General features: G+C 37.6%; 1 protein-coding gene across 3 annotated transcripts in view; it reads left to right on the top strand.

Annotated features, from left to right (window-relative positions):
- ST18 (ST18, C2H2C-type zinc finger) overlaps positions 1 to 19,706 on the top strand; it is a 189,174-nt gene that overhangs the window by 16,279 nt on the left and 153,189 nt on the right. Inside the window, exons 1-2 of one of the 3 annotated variants that reach the window (XM_027638720.1) lie at positions 1,601 to 1,848; positions 2,145 to 2,271. In XM_027638720.1, coding sequence (XP_027494521.1) covers positions 1,810 to 1,848; positions 2,145 to 2,271 — 166 coding nt within the window. In that variant the 5' untranslated portion in view covers positions 1,601 to 1,809. Of the gene's footprint in view, positions 1 to 1,600; positions 1,849 to 1,946; positions 1,995 to 2,144; positions 2,272 to 19,706 lie in introns of those variants that run through there. The other 2 variants (XM_027638724.1, XM_027638719.1) reach the window with 2 other exon arrangements.

Below are 19,706 nucleotides of genomic sequence, written 5' to 3'. Positions count from 1 at the left end.
GTATGTGATTGCTTTTGAAGAATGGTAATGCTTGACAAAGCACAACAGCAGCCTCTGACCAAAGACTGGTTGTTTGTGACTATTGAGAAACAATCATATTTGTTTTAAAAATCCTGTGTTAGACAATTTTACTTGCAAGTTCACTCACTATTCCCATTTTAAAGGCATTGTTTTCAACTATTGATAAAAGAAATGTAGCTAGGTGTTTTAAGGTTTTGTGTATTTCTAGAAAACTTTTACATTTTAAAAGCTATACTTTTGCCATCCAGTTATTGATCATGAGCCATTCAGGTGTTGAAGTATATCAGCAGTTGATTGTGCTTTATGTCATACCTGGAATAATCCCTATTCCTGCAATATAGGTTTGGAAGAATCTACATCACAAACCTGTGAGAGCTTGTAGAGGTGCAGATCCAGACCACACAAAAGGAAATGCAGACTCATGTTTATTGCACCATGTCTAGTATTTTCTTCTCACAAACATACACCACAGGTGTTTTATAACACCCATCTTTTAGACCTTTGAAAACATAAGAAAAACTATTTACTAGGGAATTGTTAAGGGAAAAAAAAAATCAAACATGGGAGGAGGCTGCCTTGTAGATAAGAAGTGGGGATGGTTTGGATTGTTTGGCAGAAAGAGGATTCCGATTATGGTCTAACAGTTAAAGAATGAAATTACAAGGAGAATAACAAGAACAATTACTTATCTTTCCCAACCTGGAAAGAGTCGTTTGTGATTTGTTGTGAGTATAAAGAAAAGCACTGGAATGGCTTGGTGTGAGTAGAGGCCCGTGGTCAGTACTGGGAGTACTGGGTCTATACAGTGATTCTTTTCCCATAGGGACCTGAAAAAGACATTTCTACTTCTCTGACAAGGTGTAACTTTGTAACTAGTGGGATAAGAGTTTATAAAGAATAGACAAGTTTAAAATAATGAAAGTGGGTGTAGGGGGTTTATGATTTTGGGAACACTTGAAATTACCAAACTGAAATAGTGATGTTCCTCTGATATTTAGAGCAATCCCAAATTGGTTTAAGAATTTGGTTGTTCAATGAAGCAAAGTAATAAAGTTGGGTCAGAGTTCCCACTTTGAGTTATAGGAATACTGAACACTTGAATCTTGTGTATGGCTTTTATAACTGAGAATTATTTCTTTACAAATTAATCCAAAGGGTGTGACGTGGTTTGAAATTTGTTGGGCGTAAAGTAGAGTAAGTCATGGATTTTCTCTTTGTTTCTGTGATGAGTCTGGAAGAGTCTGAACTAGCTTCTGCTGCTTAACCTGGCTGCAGGTTTCCAAATCTGGATCCTGCACAAATTCCATGTGTTCGTTTCAGATCCCTTCCAGAAGAATATAAATGTTACAGTGAGGGAAATCTTGTACAAGGACTACAGAAAATACACCCAGTAGACTAAGCAAGACTGAAGTTCTGCTTCAACATGATAAATCTAATAAAGCATAATGTTAAGACAGAGAAAAAGTAACACCCGCCTCCTCCTCCTCCTCCTCCTCCTCTGCACACACACACAACTTGTTTACAAAAGTGCCTTGTAGTGACTGCTGGTGGTGTCACTCCGTCCCATGCCCCAGAGCTATCACCGGGCCTCATGGGAGATGTGACTACAGCATCGGACATGGGACTGTTTGTTCACTCACTTTCTGTGAAGAGAGTTTTGAACTGTGTTTTGAATAGACAGCATTTTCTTTGTGTGGTTGGTAAATAACACTGAGCAAAGTTAGTCAGCAAGTTGCATAGCTTCTGCATTCTGATTCTTTGGAGCCCTTTTGTACCAAGCTTGACAGGATGTTTTTAACAGAATGTGACCTCACTGGGATACCAGAGGTAAGGAAAAAAGTTATTGGGGTTGTTGTGGAATATTTTGCACAGAGCTGACTGAAAGCACTGCTTTAAAATGTGTCTTGGAAAGAAGATGATTTCACGATGATCCAATCAACACCTTGTTCAGTGAAAGTGTCTTTCACTACTTTGTAAGTTATAGGAAGTCTTAGCAAGATTTTCTGTTTCCCACTTACGGAAAAAGATGCTGATTTGCAGATCTCAGACATATATGTATTTGCTCATTGAGCAAAGGCCCAGTTCTAGCAACAGAACATCAAAATGTTTTCTTTCTAACACAGAACAAAATAAGCAGATCAGATCCAGTTGTTCATCCAAGTCCTAGAAGCAGCAGTGTGAGAGTCGGAGCAGTGGCAAGACCAGGCAACAGCAACCTTGTGGACACCCATCCTCAATCACTGGGTGAAGGTAAGAAGTAAAAAAGACAAAAAGCAGTATCATTACGCTTTCTGGGTAGGAGCAGGTGTGGGTTTTCGTCACAGACATTGAAGCTGAGGCTGCCGCTTGCCGTTGTGCTTGGAGGTAGAACAGAGGGGCTGTGGTGCCCTGGGGGATGCGGGGCGGTTCGGGCACCCCCTCTCCTCCCTCTGCTGGCCAGTGCCGGGGAGGCGCGGGGCGGGCGCGGGGGGACCGGCACCTCTCTGCCGCGGCTGCCTGGGGGGAGCCCTGAGCGACAGGGGCTCTCCAGGGCTTCCCTGGTATGCACTGACTGACTTAGGATGGAGTGATGCGAGGTTCAGCTGTGGTAAAAGAAAGGAGAGAGTGTTCCACAAGTCGGAAAAGATGATTTAAAAAAAAAATAAAATAAAATGTCAGATTCAGATATTTATTTACGAAGTATAAAATATTATAGATTCATGCTGAATATCTGAGTAATTTTTTTTATATTCAGGATCTAAAGAGGTTTTCATGAAAAATGAAAGAAAAATGCATTATTACACAAAATAGCTTAATGAGTAATAGACATCTTGCTATTCTGAATTTGAATTAACAATATGTGATCTGCTTTACTATCTATACCAACAAATTCATTGTTTTTGTGGTCAACAATCATTGTTTTTTTCCAGCCGGTACAGATGATTTTAAAAAAAAATTAAAAAAATTTGTTTGGAGTAGTGCGGTGAGAGGAAATGAAATTCTCATGATATGTAAAACTGTTATTCATACTTAAAGACTTGCATAACAAAGAAATCTAAAAATATGCTTTTAAAATTGGAAAGTTTTGGGTGTTGCTGACAACGAAAGTGTTCTTTGGTAAAGGAGGATGGAAAAGTTTACTCATTTACTTCTGACTAACTAGAGTTGCTTTTTACTGTAAGGCACATAAAGAACTGGTTTTTATTGTGATCAGCTAGAAAATGGATGGTTTGAACTTCATTTAGTGGTATAAAATATGTGGTGAGTGCATCACTGATCTCAGCAAGACAGGGTAATGACTTTGGTTTGACAAAACATTTACAGTGATACTTTCATAATGTCAAACTTGCTACTGTATTCGATTCACTGGTGTGGGGTAAAAAAGCTGCAAGCTCTATCCTAATTAAAGCAAATATTTCTGAAGAACCTTCTAGAGAGAAGTGTGTTCTGTGAAGCAGAAGTCTGTCAAATGGGGATGATTGAATATGGTAAAATTATATTCACAGCTTTGGTATTTGTGTTGCACTAATACTTCTGCTCAGATGCTTGGTGTTGTACAATACATAACAAGATTTTATAAAGCACACATCTAATGTGACATGAAACATAAGACAGCAGCTGAATAAAAAAATGAGACACATTAGTCATAATAAGAAATGTGTTGAGAGTTTTCCGATTTTAATATCTTTCTACAGCTGTATATGTACTGTTAGGTGGTTTTTTTTAACAGATTATTTTTCATAGTGTCTAGTCCACTACAGATAAACTGCCACCAATAGCTGGAAGCCGGACTGTTTTTTGGCCTCCAGTCAGGCAGAAGTTAGCAGAGTTGTATACAGTTTACTTTATCCCTGAATTTGAAGAAAAGAGTGCAAAAGTTTAATAAAAGTGGGTTTTTTAATATTTATGAAAGCTACAATAGAGAAACCAGTAGAGGTCAGTGCAGAGTGCTGAAATGGAAGCAGAGTGCCAAAGCTTTGTGTATTTATGCTCTGTACTTTTGATCTTTAACTTTTCCTTTAAAATGGGGTGTCTTACAGGGTGTCTTACAGCCAGTATTCCTGTCTTCTTGAAAGATAGATTAAACATGCTTGTGATAATATGATAATGTTATGCTGCTTAAACAGAGCAATTGAAGCAACAACATACATTTCATTGCATGTTATGGCTTGCAGAGATGTTGGAAACCTTATTTTGTGGAATCATTATTGAAATCCATATGTAATACTTATTACATATATTTCAGTGATAAATACATCTATCCGATGGCTATGTAATAAAAAAAATCATAGAAGGAAGGATAATTTCTAGGAAACAGGTTTTCAGATACTTAAAGTAACAACCAATTTTTTTGTCATTTTTACTAACAACTTTGGATAATTATCAGTATGTGTTGTTTTAAAAGTCTTTTCTTTGTGTTATACACATATATGCAGGGTAGGGAGGCAAACAAACTCTGTATATAAAGTTGAATTATCTTTTGTTTCACTTTTTAAAGCCATTGTTTGCTCGTGGTTTCCTTTTGTGATTTAACGCAAGGAAAAGAATCACCCTGTATAGTCTGCACATGAAAAGATCCTCCAACATATATGAGCTGCAAAAGCTCTCTGAAAAGCTTCTGTTCAAGCTACTTTCTATGGATCTAGAAAGAGCCTGTTCCCATTCTGTTTCTTTGCACATTAACTAAGTACTTTGAAAAGTAGCTTGCTATTAAATTGTGATTGTCAAATATTAAGGAATTGAAAAAAAAATATCACCAGATAAAAGGGGTCATGTTCTATTTTGATTCTAGTACTAATTTACATCTGCTGTCTATGAGTTTAGGGAGAAGTTTCCCATACCTTTAGAGAGAATAGAGTTATACAGATAGTAAATATTATTGGAAGTCCTCTTCACTTGTTCTCCTTACCTTTCATGTGCTTCTTTAAACTGATTATGGAGGAATTGGAGAGAATCCATCACCTCTGAAAATCATACTTCCTTTCCATTTCCGTTATCATGCTCTTAAAAGTGACAAGAATTAGACAGAGACTCTGCAACCCTCTCTCCCAGGCACTTGTTCTGTGGAGTCACTAGAGTCAGATGGGTAAGTGTGAAGGAAGCTCCAAGGGCTTTAAAGGGATGATTCCTGCAGGGGAGGGATTCCCAATAACTGTAGCAGCTATCAGCAGTATAAATTCAGGAGGGAAGGAGACAGAGAGGTTAAAAACTGCTGTTGCATATCTGACCCATCATGCATTTTCGCTACACTTCTGTCTCTGTTGTACCACACATACGTCTTCAAATGCAGTACAGCCAGATTTTCATGCAAATAGCTCCCCTTATACATGTAGCATAAAGCCCTGAATTTGGTGAAGCCAATGAAGTCCTGATGTTTGAATCAGTGGTGAGATGAGGAGCTCTACAAGCTTGTTTCAACATCTTTTTTTCCCTGGGGCAAAAGAAACTTAGAAATAATCTCATTTGTTTCATAACACAAGATTCAATCTAATAATGTGGCATACAAGTGATGGCATTATAAATGGCAATTTTCATTATGAGTCCAAATTTTTACCAAAAGCTTGGACTCAATTCCATTCAGTTTAGTTCAGTTCTTCATTTAAATTGGAGAAACAAGACTCAGTACTGATTTCACCACCAGCTTTGATTGTGTTTTGAAAAATAGGCTTGAATTCAAAACTAAAATCCGCTTTCTTTCCCCATGTAAACTTCTGTTGTCCATATTATTTTGTCATGCAATATTTTCCAATTCACTTTTACATATTGTTCTCATTTTTTGTTGGTTAAAAAGGATGTGAGAAGTTGTGTTTAGCTGAGCCACAGTGGAAATGCTCATTTACTGTAACTGATTCTCTTCATTAGCTGATGTTGGGAGGGACCCCTCCTCCTCAAATGCTTTTCCTGAAAAGTAGTGTAAAGTTAGAAGTTAAGGTGCTTTTATAATACTCAATGCTCTGGTTTTAACCAGTCAATATTGAAGTCCACAAGTCCAAGTATTTCTCTTGCTTCAATTAAGTTTGCTTGTGTGTTAAATTCCACTAACATCTCGTCTGCTTTTTTTTTCTTTTGCTTTTCCCTCCCCGGTAATGTGTGAAATACAAACCTCCAAAATTCAGAGACCAAAATAATATTACTGGAAATATGTAGTTTAGTCAAGTCTAAAGCTGCACTAGAAGTTTGCTCTTCTTATCTGTATCCTGACCAAAGACACGAGATTGTAGCAGAGTTGTTCATGACTAAGAAACAGAGGGCATATCTTATAACTGAAGTTCCCAATCTCTTGTAGATTAATGTTTGATATTTCCTTGACTGTGGCATTACATTCATACACACCAGTATATATGTTCTCATTTTGTCCTTTGGATGTCTTTGATAACTTTTTTTTTTTTTTTTACTGGTTTATTAAAAATTATTCCCTACAAAGTAGTGTTGGTTAAATTATCCTGCCACTATATAGCTATGTTTTTTGTTTGTTTAATTCAGGGATAATTTTTTTCATTCTTAGTGTATATATGTGCAGGGGTGATTTCCAATATTTTTATGTTACCTGATATGAAGGTGTATGTCGTTTGTCTATAAAGCAGGGATCAAAAATTGTAAGCTTGTGTCCAGATGGGAATAGTATTGCTTCAGTCAGTGGTGATCAATGATCAGTGACTGAGATAGCAGCACTAGTGAAAATCTCTTCATATAAACAGTGAAACTGTGGCATTTGCATCAGCAATTGAACAAATTCAGGCTCCTTACCAGTTATCAATCTGTAGATAATTGTGTTATCAATCTATAGATTGCAAAATAAATTTAAATAAATTAGAATCAATAAATTAGAATGATAAATGTAGACAAATAAGTTGTAATTTCAAACATTCAATAGATACAAAAAATACAGATTTCTTCACCCATTTTGAGAATTAAGGGGTCTAAGTAATTCGTATAATTCTGGAAATTTTGGACATACATCACAAGAAAACATCAATATAACAGTTTCCTTTTCGGTGGTTCTATCATTTTACTGAAACATATCTACGGAGGCAATTTTACTTGTCATGTACTTTAGCGATCAGAAATGGTGATTTTCCCTGACTGTATTAGATTGGACAATATAGATGGGTTTGGGTGTTTTTCACTTTTTTCTGGAGTTCTGTTGGGAATTTGCTACCTGTCCTTTTCACTGTGCAGCTCGAGTCAACACTAGGCTCTTTTTTGTTTTCTTACTTATTCATATGTCAAAAGTAAACTTTAGACTCCAATTTCTTCTTGATAGTCTTTGCCTCCCACTGACATCAATAGGGTGCTGATACAAGTCTTGAGTGCCTTACATATCCTGGGAACAGAAAAAAATACAACCAATATGGCTAAAGCTGAGGAACTGTAGCCTTAATGATGTCAGCATTAAATCTGAGGTATATGTGGTGTTAAGGCTTTCTAGAAACTCTGAAAATCACTCCTTTTTCCTAGAAAATGTCTGAGTTTTTTCCTCGTACACCTATGTTTTTCTAAGAAGTAAATATTCACATTAACAACTGTAGATGAAATAAATGTGTATTCAGTTTTTGTAGTGCATATTCATAGAATCATAGAATCATAGAATCGATTGGGTTGGAAAAGACCTCCGAGATCATCGAGTCCAACCCTTGGTCCAAATCCAGTCCATTTACTAGATCATGGCACTCAGTGCCACGTCCAATCTGCGTTTAAAAATCTCCAGGGATGGTGAATCCACCACCTCTCTGGGCAGCCCATTCCAATGCCTGATTACTCTCTCTGTAAAGAATTTTCTCCTGATATCCAACTTAAATTTCCCCTGGCGGAGCTTAAGCCTGTGCCCCCTTGTCCTATTGCTGAGTGCCTGAGAGAAGAGACCAACCCCCACCTGGCTAGAACTTCCCTTCAGGTAGGTATAGACGGTGATGAGGTCACCTCTGAGCCTCCTCTTCTCCAGGCTAAACAACCCCAGCTCCCTCAGCCTCTCCCCATAGGACTTATGCTCCAGTCCCTTTACCAGCCTTGTTACTCTTCTCTGGACCCGCTCCAGCACCTCAATATCCTTTCTGAACTGAGGGGTCCAGAACTGAACACAATACTCAAGGTGTGGCCTCACCAACGCAGAGGACAGGGGAAGGATCATTTCCCTGGTCCTGCTGGCCACGCTATTTTTGATACAGGACAAGATCCCATTGGCCTTCTTGGACACCTGGGCACACTGTTGGCTCATGTTGAGCTTCCTGTCAATTAGTACCCCCAGGTCCCTTTCTGCCTGGCTGCTTTCCAGCCACTCTGTGCCCAACCTGTAGCGCTGCATGGGGTTGTTGTGGCCAAAGTGCAGGACCTGGTACTTGGCTTTATTGAACTTCATCCCATTGGAATCAACCCATCTCTCAAGTCTATCCAGATCCCTCTGCAGAGCTCTCCTGCCTTCCAGCAGGTCGACACTCCCTCCCAATTTGGTGTCATCAGCAAATTTGCTGATGATGGACTCAATCCCCTCATATAAATCATCAATAAAGATGTTAAACAGGACTGGACCCAACACAGACCCCTGGGGAACACCACTAGTGACTGGCCGCCAGCTGGATGCAGCTCCATTCACCAGCACTCTCTGGGCCCGACCCTCCAGCCAACTCCTAATCCAGGAGAGGATGCACTTGTCCAAGCCATGGGCTACCAGCTTTTCCAGGAGTATATTATGTTTACAAGCAAAGTCACTTTAGAACATATTTATGTTTTTAACAAGTCTCTTTTAAAATTAAATCTTACATTTGACTTTACTGTACAGAATAACTCTTCTATGAACACTTTGTAACACATCAAGATCATCTGTAGTATACTTTTGTCATCAGTCAACATAGTACAAGGGGTTATTAAGAACAGACTTCACAGAATATAACATATTGAACGAGTAAAAAGTTTTACTTTTTCCTTTTTTACTTTAAAGGCACATGTCAGTTTCAACTCTATGCACTAGGTTTTCCTAACACTATAAAAATAAAATGAATAGCAAAATTTGAATACATTATTTGACCATTCTTCGGGGGTTTTATGTTGGTCCAGAAAAAAAAAAAGTACTTTTCTGAAATCTTTTTATCTATTTTTATACACATTGTATTTTTATTGACACCCTCATATTTTATATCTATATATGTATATGAATTTTACAGAACATTATGAAATTTCTGCATTAAAAATTATTAAGAGCTCATTAAAAAATTTTATGATCTCAACAAGTTAATGTGGACATTAATTTTTCCCAGGAATTAAGATGTTAAACTTCAGAAAATATTTAATTAAAATTAGATGAAATATAGATAAAAGTCTGAAAAAATACTAACTGCAGCTTTAAATGGCACAAAACTGAAACACGTTACCCATGAACCTGACTCACAGAAATATTTCATCTATTTTTCTCAGTAATAATTTTATTAACAGTGCTTCTATAGAAGTGTTAATCATATGATTGCATGTGTCAAAAATATTCCATTTTGCTAGCAGATTTATGCTACTTCAGAGAAAATATATGAGTAAAGATTTTCTGGTAGCTTAATGTTTGTGGTAAAGATGACCACAGAGAATATGAATGCTTTTACCTGGTATGCTTATACCAAATTCTCTTACAAAAAAAGTGATTTGGAGTAGCATGGATTTTAATTCTTTACCAACGTGGTAACATTCTACAATGAGATGGCTGGGTTGATTGGATTCATTCATGTTTAAAGGGAGCAGGGAATGTCATCTGCTTTGAGTTAAGCAAGTTTTTCATCACAGTCTCCCACAACGTCCTCATATTGATGCAGTGTACTTCTGGACTAGGTGGATAGACTGGTACATGAGTAGAAAACTGGATGGATCATCAAACTCCAGGGGTAGTGGCTAGATGTTCATACTCTGCCTTGTCTGATTTCCTTAGTGGACTGTCCAGAAACCAGTCCTGTTCAATAACTTCCCGTGTGTCTTGGTGGACCATGGGTTAAACAATGTATGCTGACAGTGACAAAGGGTAACAAAGCACTGGGCTGTGTCCACAGTGCACTAGTAGTAGATCAAAGAAAGCTGTGATTTCTTTTAACTTGGTACTAATTAGGCCACATCTAGAAAATTCCAGTTCTGGTTACCTCCACACAAGTAGATGTTGATCAACTGAAGCAAGTTCAGCAGAGAGCTTGGAGGCAGGAGCATATGCCCTGTGAAGAAATTCTGAGAAATCAGGCCTTGATTAGTTTCATGAAGAGATGCTTGCAGGTAAAAAAGTATTTTTTAGGCAGACCAATCCTGAGAAAATAATAGTGTTGCAGCTTCTAAAGTAACATTTTCCTTGTAAATGAATGGTGCCTCCTGCTTCCTGCTTCCCATCCATATGTATCAGATGAGGTTAGGTTAAGGAGCTCTAATGAATCCCTAAATATTGCAAGAGATTTCTTTGAAGTTAGGCAGTAGATGTAGTGCTTTACTACTTTGTAAGGGCAAAGTATTGTTTTCATATGGGTAAGAATGAAAAATATAAAGAGTTGGCATTCTAGATTTAATCTATGGTCTTATCCAGGTCTCTGAACCTCCTAGGTCTGCTGGAAGGATTCCTCCTGCAGAGTAGTTCTTACTGTTGCTTCTGGAATGTTGGAAATTTACTGAGCACAGGTGTTTGGTCAGGGTGGTGAATGCTGTTGCTAGGGAAGCGATGACCTATAGATTCTGAATGGTGCCTTGGTTTGATTTGATTCTGCTTATGTCCTGTTTTTGTTATTTTCCCCTGAAATTTGATGAGAATATTTTTGCTTAAGAAGAAAGAACTGTGTAATGCGAAATGCATAAGAAATCTGATGCATTTTGCTTGAAAGTGAAAATAGTACAGCAAAGGGAGTGATTAACAGATATTTGTAAGTCTACCTTTTCCTAATATCAAATCAACATGACCAATAGTGAGAACTGGGAGCTAAAAGTAAAAGGAAAGGAACCATGAGCTGTCTTGGGTCATTGGTAGAAAACTCTCTACATGGGAATGTAGAATACATTGTAATCAACCTTTTACTGTGTGGATATCTGTATGGATATCTGAAAGATATTAGGAAGTGCTTGGTAAGATACCAAAGTAATCAGTTCTGGAGTTGTACCAGAATGTTCGGTCTGCCCCATCCAGATGTTCTCTTGTTAGGCCAGGGAAAATACCTCTGCCCCACTCGGTTCCTCCTTATTGCAGAAGGAAGTTTGATATGTGCATTGCATGTTTACAAGTTTGCTTTGTAGTCCTGACTCACGCTGGGCTGATCAAATACAGAACTACCCAGCAGGCAGCACTGCTCACAGGACTTGTATGACTTCTTTTAGCTTTTTCTATTTCTTATCTTTTTCCCTTTCTATTTTTGGATGTTCCTTTTCACCTCTCTGGTTAACTGTTTCCTGATGCAGTCTCCTCCCAAAAAAAAACCTACCCCAACTTCTTTCTCCCCACTGATTCCAGGTTTGCTAGATCACTTTGCCAGTTCAGTATTTCTCGAACCATTGCTAATTCCACAGCCTTGCATGGAATTGCTTCTGCAGTTCCCTGATCACTGTTGGCCTTACATGACTGCACTCACCAGAAGGTCCCTAGTGGTCCCCTTCACCCCTCTGGGAAGTCTGGCCAATGATCACATAAATTCACTACTGCCTGTGAAATCCAGCCATTCTTCACTGCCCTATCTATACAGTTTATTAGCTCCTCACCTTGTTATCTCTCAATAGTTTCTTATTTTTTGTTCATGTTTACATGGATGGTTGCAGTATGTCCTGTTCAGTTGGTTTAACTCCAGGTGAGGCCCAGGCAGAAGCCTCATCGCTTTCCTGAGCCCTAATGCTTTCCTGAGCATTCTCTTGGTGTTGCCGTTGGTGCACAGTAACACAAAAGCAGATAAGGAAATAAGGGCATGGGCAATAATGGCTAGTGACGGATGGTTGAAACATCTTTAGGTTCATTCCATACATCTTGGCACAAGAACACATCTGTCAGGGCTACCTGGGAGTTACAGTGTGTGAATGGAAATAGGAGCAAACTCTGCCTAATTTCTGAGCTAATAGGAAATGAGTAATTTAATACTCTGTGTATCACCACAGTGACCATGATAAGTAAGCCTTGTTGGAAGGCTGGGTATGGTGTCACATTTATTTATTTCCGTGGTGGCTGTAAGAGACTTGGCTGACTTGATATATGGCAGAGCAAGGTCTCATCTGCTCACAGTTGCACCAACAGACCTTGTCAATGAGAGAGGAACTTTCTTCTTGTCATTGCTGGTCACTGAGGACAGGGGGAAGCAGAGCAGGTAGGAGCAGCTGTAGTCAAAGCTGTCAGTGCACCATTAGTGTGGGAATAAAGACTTAGAAACTGGCTGCTGTAAAAGTCTCTAGTTCTAATTCATGGCTAACCCAGACAACTTCAGACAGTCAGCTGTTAATCAAATGGGAATGTGCTCTGATTATGAGACTCTGGACCCCACCACAGCTGGGAGGCAAAACCCAGAACTGAAATACTATAATTATCTGGTATTCAGTAAAGAAACAGTTTTTAAAAGTCACTTTTTGATCTTAAAAACAAACAAACAAATAAACCAAAACAAAAAACCAAACCAAACCAAAAAAAAAAACAACCAATAAACAACCTTTTCTGAAGGGTTTTAATTAGAGACTTTAGGAAAATGACCTTGATACTGTCCGTTGTTATTTCTTGCAGATATCATAACCAAACCCTTGTTTAGTGAGTATATACCTCTTAAAAACTGTACAACTCAGGGGTTTTTTTTGAACGATTATTTGATATTTTGGAAATAACAATCAGTTGACTCATTTCTGTATTATTAGATCTTTATAGTACTTGGCTGCAAGTACAACAAAGAAACAGCGTGTGTAATCATTTCTGTGATCATAGCGTCTGCTACCCACTTACAAAAACTCTGTCCAGAAGAAAGAGAAAATGCAGCACAGCCTATTCACCTGCTTGTACAACTTTATAGCTAGTGCTATTGCAAAGGCATCAGGGTTTGTTTTCATTGATTCTGGAGGTCAGATTTCATGAGCAAAGTGAATGAGGCACAATGGACAATGCTGACTAGGATAGGAAGATAACACTTATTCTTGTGGCAAGGAAAAGTTCAGGAGATTTTAGTATCGATAAAAGTACTTGTGTTTTTGAAACAAATTAATTGCCAAGAATTTCAATGTCATTAAACAGTTGGAATATGATAATATTCTTGGATGGGTATTGTTTCTTTGTTAAACACTAACCAACAGCCCATCAAAGATACAAGCATTTGGTTATGGTTTTAGAACTCTTTTGTACATGCTGCTAAAGAATTGGCATCCGTCCTTTAATCATCTAACAATTTGAGAAGTGCTTGTACAAGTTTTACATCATCATGGCTGGGCTTCACGAATGAAGATTTGGGAAAGGCTCTATCCACATTTGTTACAAGCACACTGGTGGCTAATAAGGCCAATACAAGTTTTACAACTGCATCAAAGAATGGCTGAAAAGAACAAACTTGAAATTATGACTTCCATGGGTTTGAGATACAGTTGATTTGATAACTTAAGACAAATTCCTGAAGTGCCAGTGTTTAGTGCTTATTTCGCTTGGATAGACTGTTCTTAGAACCCTTTTTTGTTGTTCTGTTCCCATTTAGCCCCAGATATTTGATTACTAGGCTGTGGTAATTGTGAAAGAAGAAAACAATGAAAAGTTAAACTCTACTATAAGGTGTGTTCTGTGGTGTGTAGCCGCTGTTATGCACATAATCTACAGAGTAGTGAATGTATTGAAGATACTTCAGTATGCTTTTCAGAACTTCACAGTATGCAACTTTCCTTTTGGTTTTTCTCGACTATGAGAGAGGGAAGCACACTGTACTGCTTTTTGTCATGCTTTTTAGTATGGGAACATTCCTCAAACAGGATATACCTGAAGCTTGACATTTCGTCTCCAAAGGGAAAACACATTCTATTCTCAACACACTAGAATGAAGAACTGAATCTTGCTTTAAACTATTTCCCTTTTTGCCAAAATAACTGGTAGATCTATTTAACTGAATAAAAAAATGAACCTGCATGCTCAAAGTATTTCTGTGAAATAAAATGTATGTACAATGAAAGCGGGAAAGGAGGAAGCAGAGATTGCCAAGGACATTCTGAGAACCTTTATTGATTGGAAAAAAAAAATCATTGAATTTTTTTTGTTTTGTTTTGTTTTGTTTTGCTGGATTGTTTTTTTCTTTTCCATATTATATGAAGTGGTCTCTGTCTGGGTGTAATTTTTACTTTTTAGTGCCATCTGCACCTGTGGCCTTTGGACTTAATGTTTATGACAGATGGACTGGACTGTGTTTGCACCATTTAGTGTATAATCCTTCTGTACGTATCTATGCCATGCTAGGCAGTGGCACTGGCCCAATGGGCATATTTATTAGTGCAGACTTCCTGTCTGCTTCCATTGTTCTGTTGCAGTGTCCTTTGAGCCTAATGGACCTTGCTTTGTGCTGGACCCACCTACAAAATATTGTTTCTGATTCATGCCAGATTATCTGTTGCAGACTCTGATTTCTTTTTTTTTTCCTAACACATTTGCCAGATAGAATGCTTAAAATGGATCAATTCCATATTGTAAATGTTCTTCCTCTTCTTTCAGCCTGTAAGCTTCATTTTGGAACAAGCTTGCTAGCTTTGTTTGCTAGTATCAAGATACTTGATAAAAAAGGAGAACCATTTCCACTGAAAAATATCACATCTCTCACTACCTGAGCTCCTGTTCTTCCTACTAGAAGCAGAAGTTGTTCCCAGTAAGGCAATGACCCCTATAAAACGGGATGCAATAAACATAGCCTTAGCCACAGAAGGCTGATGGCTGGCCCATGGCCTGCAGCCTGGAGCTGGGTGGCACATCCCATTCCTGCTGACTTCATCGGCTTTGTGTGATGTCGGAAAAAGGACAGACTACTGTTGAAAAAGAAATTTTGCCTTCTGTATCAACAGGGCAGCAAAACAAATGCAACATTAGGGCACTTGCAATATTTTAAGTCCTCTGAACATTTGTGGACCTAACAATCCACAGATGTGATATCATGAAAACAAAGAACAATTCAGGATTCATCATTTATCTCATGAAATCATGAGATTGCCTCTTTCAAACTTCTGGGCCTGCTGCAGAAAAACCATGAAATGAACCTCAAGTTTAGTTGTAGTCACATCAAATTAGTGGCAAATTTCAAACAGACATTTGAGAATCAAATCCACCTTTTTCTGAAAATGTATCTTTTTTTCAGCATATATAATCCTAACAGTTTAAAAGTATGTTTTTAAGCATTTTTGTAGAAAGTAATCATGCCCTTGTAAACCCTCTATGGAAAAATAGATCACCTATATAACTTATCACATAGCAAGAGTATGCAGTCTGTGCTCATATTATCATGATCATGAAAAAAGGAAACATATTCTGCATCAGACATCTGGGATAACAGGGATAGATAGTTTCCAGCATGGATATACTTGCCAATGAGATTTCTGTAAGATGAGAATGAAGGTCTGGGAGGGAGAATTTATCATTTCGTAAATAGAAAAGAAATTATCAGCAACAGTTTCATGACTAGAAAAGGTTTCTTTATAATACTGAAGTAAATCTGTATAGTAAAAAAGAAAAGAAATTATGATGGTATATTCGTGATTGAGAAGTAAGCAGAATTTTATTTTTTGATTCAGCCACTTTAAAGCTGGCATTTTTGGTTTACTGTAAAAATGCAAACTATAAAATATACATCCTGAATATATTAGTTGTGAGTTTGGACTTGAGAAGAAAGTATGTAGAAGTCTATGTACGAATACTGACATGTGGTTTATATATCTGCCTTTTTTTTTTTTGTATATCACCTTTAATTCTGTTGAATACTTACCACTTTTGAAGATCAAGTACCCCAATTGCAATGGTGAAACTCCGTATAGGCATTTGTTGAGAAGGAATGTATTTATTTTCAACTCTGAATTTAACACTAAAACACGATTGAAATTTGAAAATCTCATGGCAGCATGTTTTGCAATCATCTTTCATACCCCAAGCAACTTATATTTCTTTCTTTTTGTGATATGGGAAGAGTTTCATCAATTTAGCCTTGTAGTTGCATATCTTGAAAGAATATTTTCAAGAATGCAGTGTAAAAAATGTGCAAGCTAGTTGTGGGCAAATCCTGTTTAATACCCTTCAATTTGAATTAGCTGTGTGACAGTTCTGAATGCTTTCCCTCCATTTGCTGTAGCAGTATCACAGTTTGTTGCTGATAGATTATTACTCACCTACCCTGTGAAAAAACAGGTTTTTTAGCCGCTTTTCACTGCTACCAGTCATTGTAATGATGAAGCATCTTCTCAAAACTACCATAAAAGCTTTAGTATCTCTTTATTTGTAAAAGACTCTTTATAAATTTTAAGGTGAGAACAGAAACTGGTGCAGAGGCTGGTACAGAGGTATATCAAAGAGGAGACAGGATATTACTGAGTATTTTTTTTTTTTTTTTTTTGCTTTTGCTTTATGGAGTTCATAGACAAAGTTCAAGACAATAATAGAGATATTATCCAAGTTTTCCAGAACAGAGAAGTAATCTTCTCCCACTAAAGTCTGTTTGTTACATGATAAGATTAGCTTTAAGGTTATTGCAATGTTTGAGTTTCTGATTGGAGCCCTCTGCAAATAATGACCTGAGGGGCTGTGTCATCATGTAGACAAGCTACATGACCATTCAGCTGTGATTATCCTAACTTCAGTGCCAGTAATGTACAGTGCCCCAGAACTGCGGAGCTAGGTATCATGTCCTGCAAATGGAATTATTCAGTTAATCACGGAAGAGCCTGGGGACTGAGCTGATGGAAGCACATAATAGCAAGGTTATGCCTATCAAGGATATGCAGCCTAAATCTCTCGACTGTGAGGCACAGTAGAGACAAGTGTTATGTGACGGCCCTCCCTTGTGGATCATCATCATATCCCTTCCCTAGACAGTACCTGATTACTAGCCAAGCCAATATACCAAACTGTCATCATCTACCCTGGCATCTGCAGGGTTGCATCTGAAATGCGCACAACCAGGGGGATTTTTTATTGCCCTGAACATTACAGTCAGCCTTAGCCGGCCTTGAATGAATTCACAGTTCTGCTGGAGGTACTGCAAGCCTGAAGAGCTTTGAAGAACTTTCAAACTGGGCAATAACTACCTACATGTCCCTGGGGACATGAGGCAGGAGATTCTGGTCATGTGCAAGAAGATAAACTGGTTTTCCTTATCCATGACTTTTCAGGGTCTGACCAATGAAATTAGCCACTAACTTCCTGATGTCTCTAAGCGTGTTTGACTTTGATCTTTAGGAAGACCAATCTCATGACCCCTAACCCGCTGGGGATTCCACTGATGTCATTCATTGTTAAGATCCTGCAGGAAAAAGACCCTTCAGAGTACTGTGAGTCACACCTGGCATCTCCTGGAGTGATCCTGAGCACTGACTGATGGGTGAACTGCAGCTTTCTGCTTCTCCACCAGTCTTCTTTTCTAGTATATCTGCACATATTATTTAATGCCATTACATCGTTCTGTCTTTGCAAGTTATTTCTGATGCTTTATATCTAGATGTTGAAATGACTTGGTCTCATTTGTGTTGCAATTGAATCAGTCTTCATATCTGCTCCTTACAAAATCAAAGAATTTCTCCAATGTTGAACAGTAGAAAAAAGGATATGGTGATGAATTCATAAAATGAGGTAGGCACAATACAGCTCAAATGGATTTTTTACAAATATAAAGTAGTGCTACAGTTGCTTTATTTCAAAGGTTAATCTTTTTGTGCACTCAGGAAGCATACTTAGATTCTGAATAACAGTTCCTAGTTGAAATAGAAATTAAAAATTGTATTTCATTTACGAGTAAACAATGTAAGACAATGTCATTTGTGCCCCTTTTTACTTTTTTTGGAAATAATATATTTTGTTTTCTCTATTTTATTCTTTTTCCTTATAGACTGGTATACACAGATGACAATATATATAAAAAATATTCAAATTATAATGAAATTGTTTGAAAAATTAGAGAAGCAAATATCAAAAAACTGTAAATACTGGACTAACAAATGTTAAGAGAGTAAAATTAATGTATTTATAGAAAGCTTTTGTCAGAGATTTGTTTAATGTTATTTTGGGTTTTTTTAAGGTCTTTCTATTTAAAGACCTCAAGTTTTCATTGGTTCTGTTTCTCATTTTGTTAGATATCATCAGATCCTGCCTAAAAAGAAACCAACCCTCTGCACATACAAATCTCCCATGTTTACATTCTTTCCTCACAAACAGTGGGGAGCTCAAGCATTGAATAACGTGGAGGGGGAGCCCAGTTGGAATCACTTGTTTCTCTTTACTGGGGTTTCGTAGACAGAGTTTGATTAGTTTCTTTAGCCAAACCAACCCAGTAAGAAGTCCAACAACTTATTTTAAAATCTGTTCTTGTGGTAGTCTTCAGTGCTAGGAAAAGCAGTTTTTCATGTATTTGACAGTCTCACATGTGAACCTTACAGCACAGCTTTTGCATGTGACTCAGATCAATATGGCCAGCAATGGACTCAGTGTGGGATTATTGCATTTGTCCCCCTCACTGGTCTGAATCTTTTCCTTCTGTCAGTTGTATTCCCATTCCACCAGTTAATACTGCAATCAGTGAGAATGAGAGAGTAATTCACCCTTTGTACAGGTCTTACGTCTTTCTCCCATCTACCTACATGTTTTCTCTAAACCCTGTGATTCCTCTGGAACTAGCAACAGAGACAGATGGAGGTTGTCACACCTACATGCAAATGATGAAGAGATGATGGCTGTTGGCCATTGACTTGCAGTGACAGACGCATCTTTAACTTGTACATCAAAGGAGCCCTTTCTAAGGATAATCTCACTATCACCAGTTGCTGAAAATGGAAAAACAGATCCTCAGCTGTCATCTACTCTTCCATCGATTCACTGTGTTACAACAGCAAGGCATTTACACAACAAAACTATTGCTAAGCCGAGAAAAATGTGTGAGACTAGGGAGGTGCTTAGTGCATATTGAAAGTGTCTTGTGACATCTAATACTAATATAGAAATCTGAAATAAAACATACATTTCAAGTGAGATGAATTTTAAGGCGTTCATTGCTATATATTTGTATTACTAAAACTCTGAGAATAAATGACTACCTAATGTTTCCTTAACTGAGGCTGATATGAAAGTCAAACTCTTTGTAACATTACTGACAAATTTTATGAGGATCTAGATAATTCAGTGAAGATGTCTTCACAAAATGATAGGCTAAACTTGTAGATAAAGATGTAGCTGTATTTGTGTAACGTAAAAACCCACAGCTGATCTGGTCGCTGCAAGGACTAGCTGACCAAAGCATTGATAAAAGCTCCAGAATTGACCGCTCATTTTATGTTAAATAGTATCTTCATAGATTAATAGTTACTTCCGTTTAAAATGTTAGCTGTTTTATGTTTTCACTTCATTAATGTAAAAAAAAAAAAGGTGTACTTGGGGGAAAGGGAGGGAAGGGACCATCTTAGACTTAGAATTTCCTTTTATTAATCAACTTCATTATAGAAAAATAATGGGTGAAATAGCGTGCAAAATAAGATTTGTGTGTATGTGTGTGAAATAAATGCAAATGTATTAAAAGACTGATTAATGCTAAGTT

The sequence above is a fragment of the Corapipo altera genome, unplaced genomic scaffold (genome assembly GCF_003945725.1).
Source record: "Corapipo altera isolate COAL_440 unplaced genomic scaffold, ASM394572v1 49, whole genome shotgun sequence".
NCBI classification, from domain to species: Eukaryota; Metazoa; Chordata; class Aves; order Passeriformes; family Pipridae; genus Corapipo; species Corapipo altera.
Note: the sequence above shows the minus strand (reverse complement) of the source record. Positions and strands in the feature narration are given on the sequence as shown.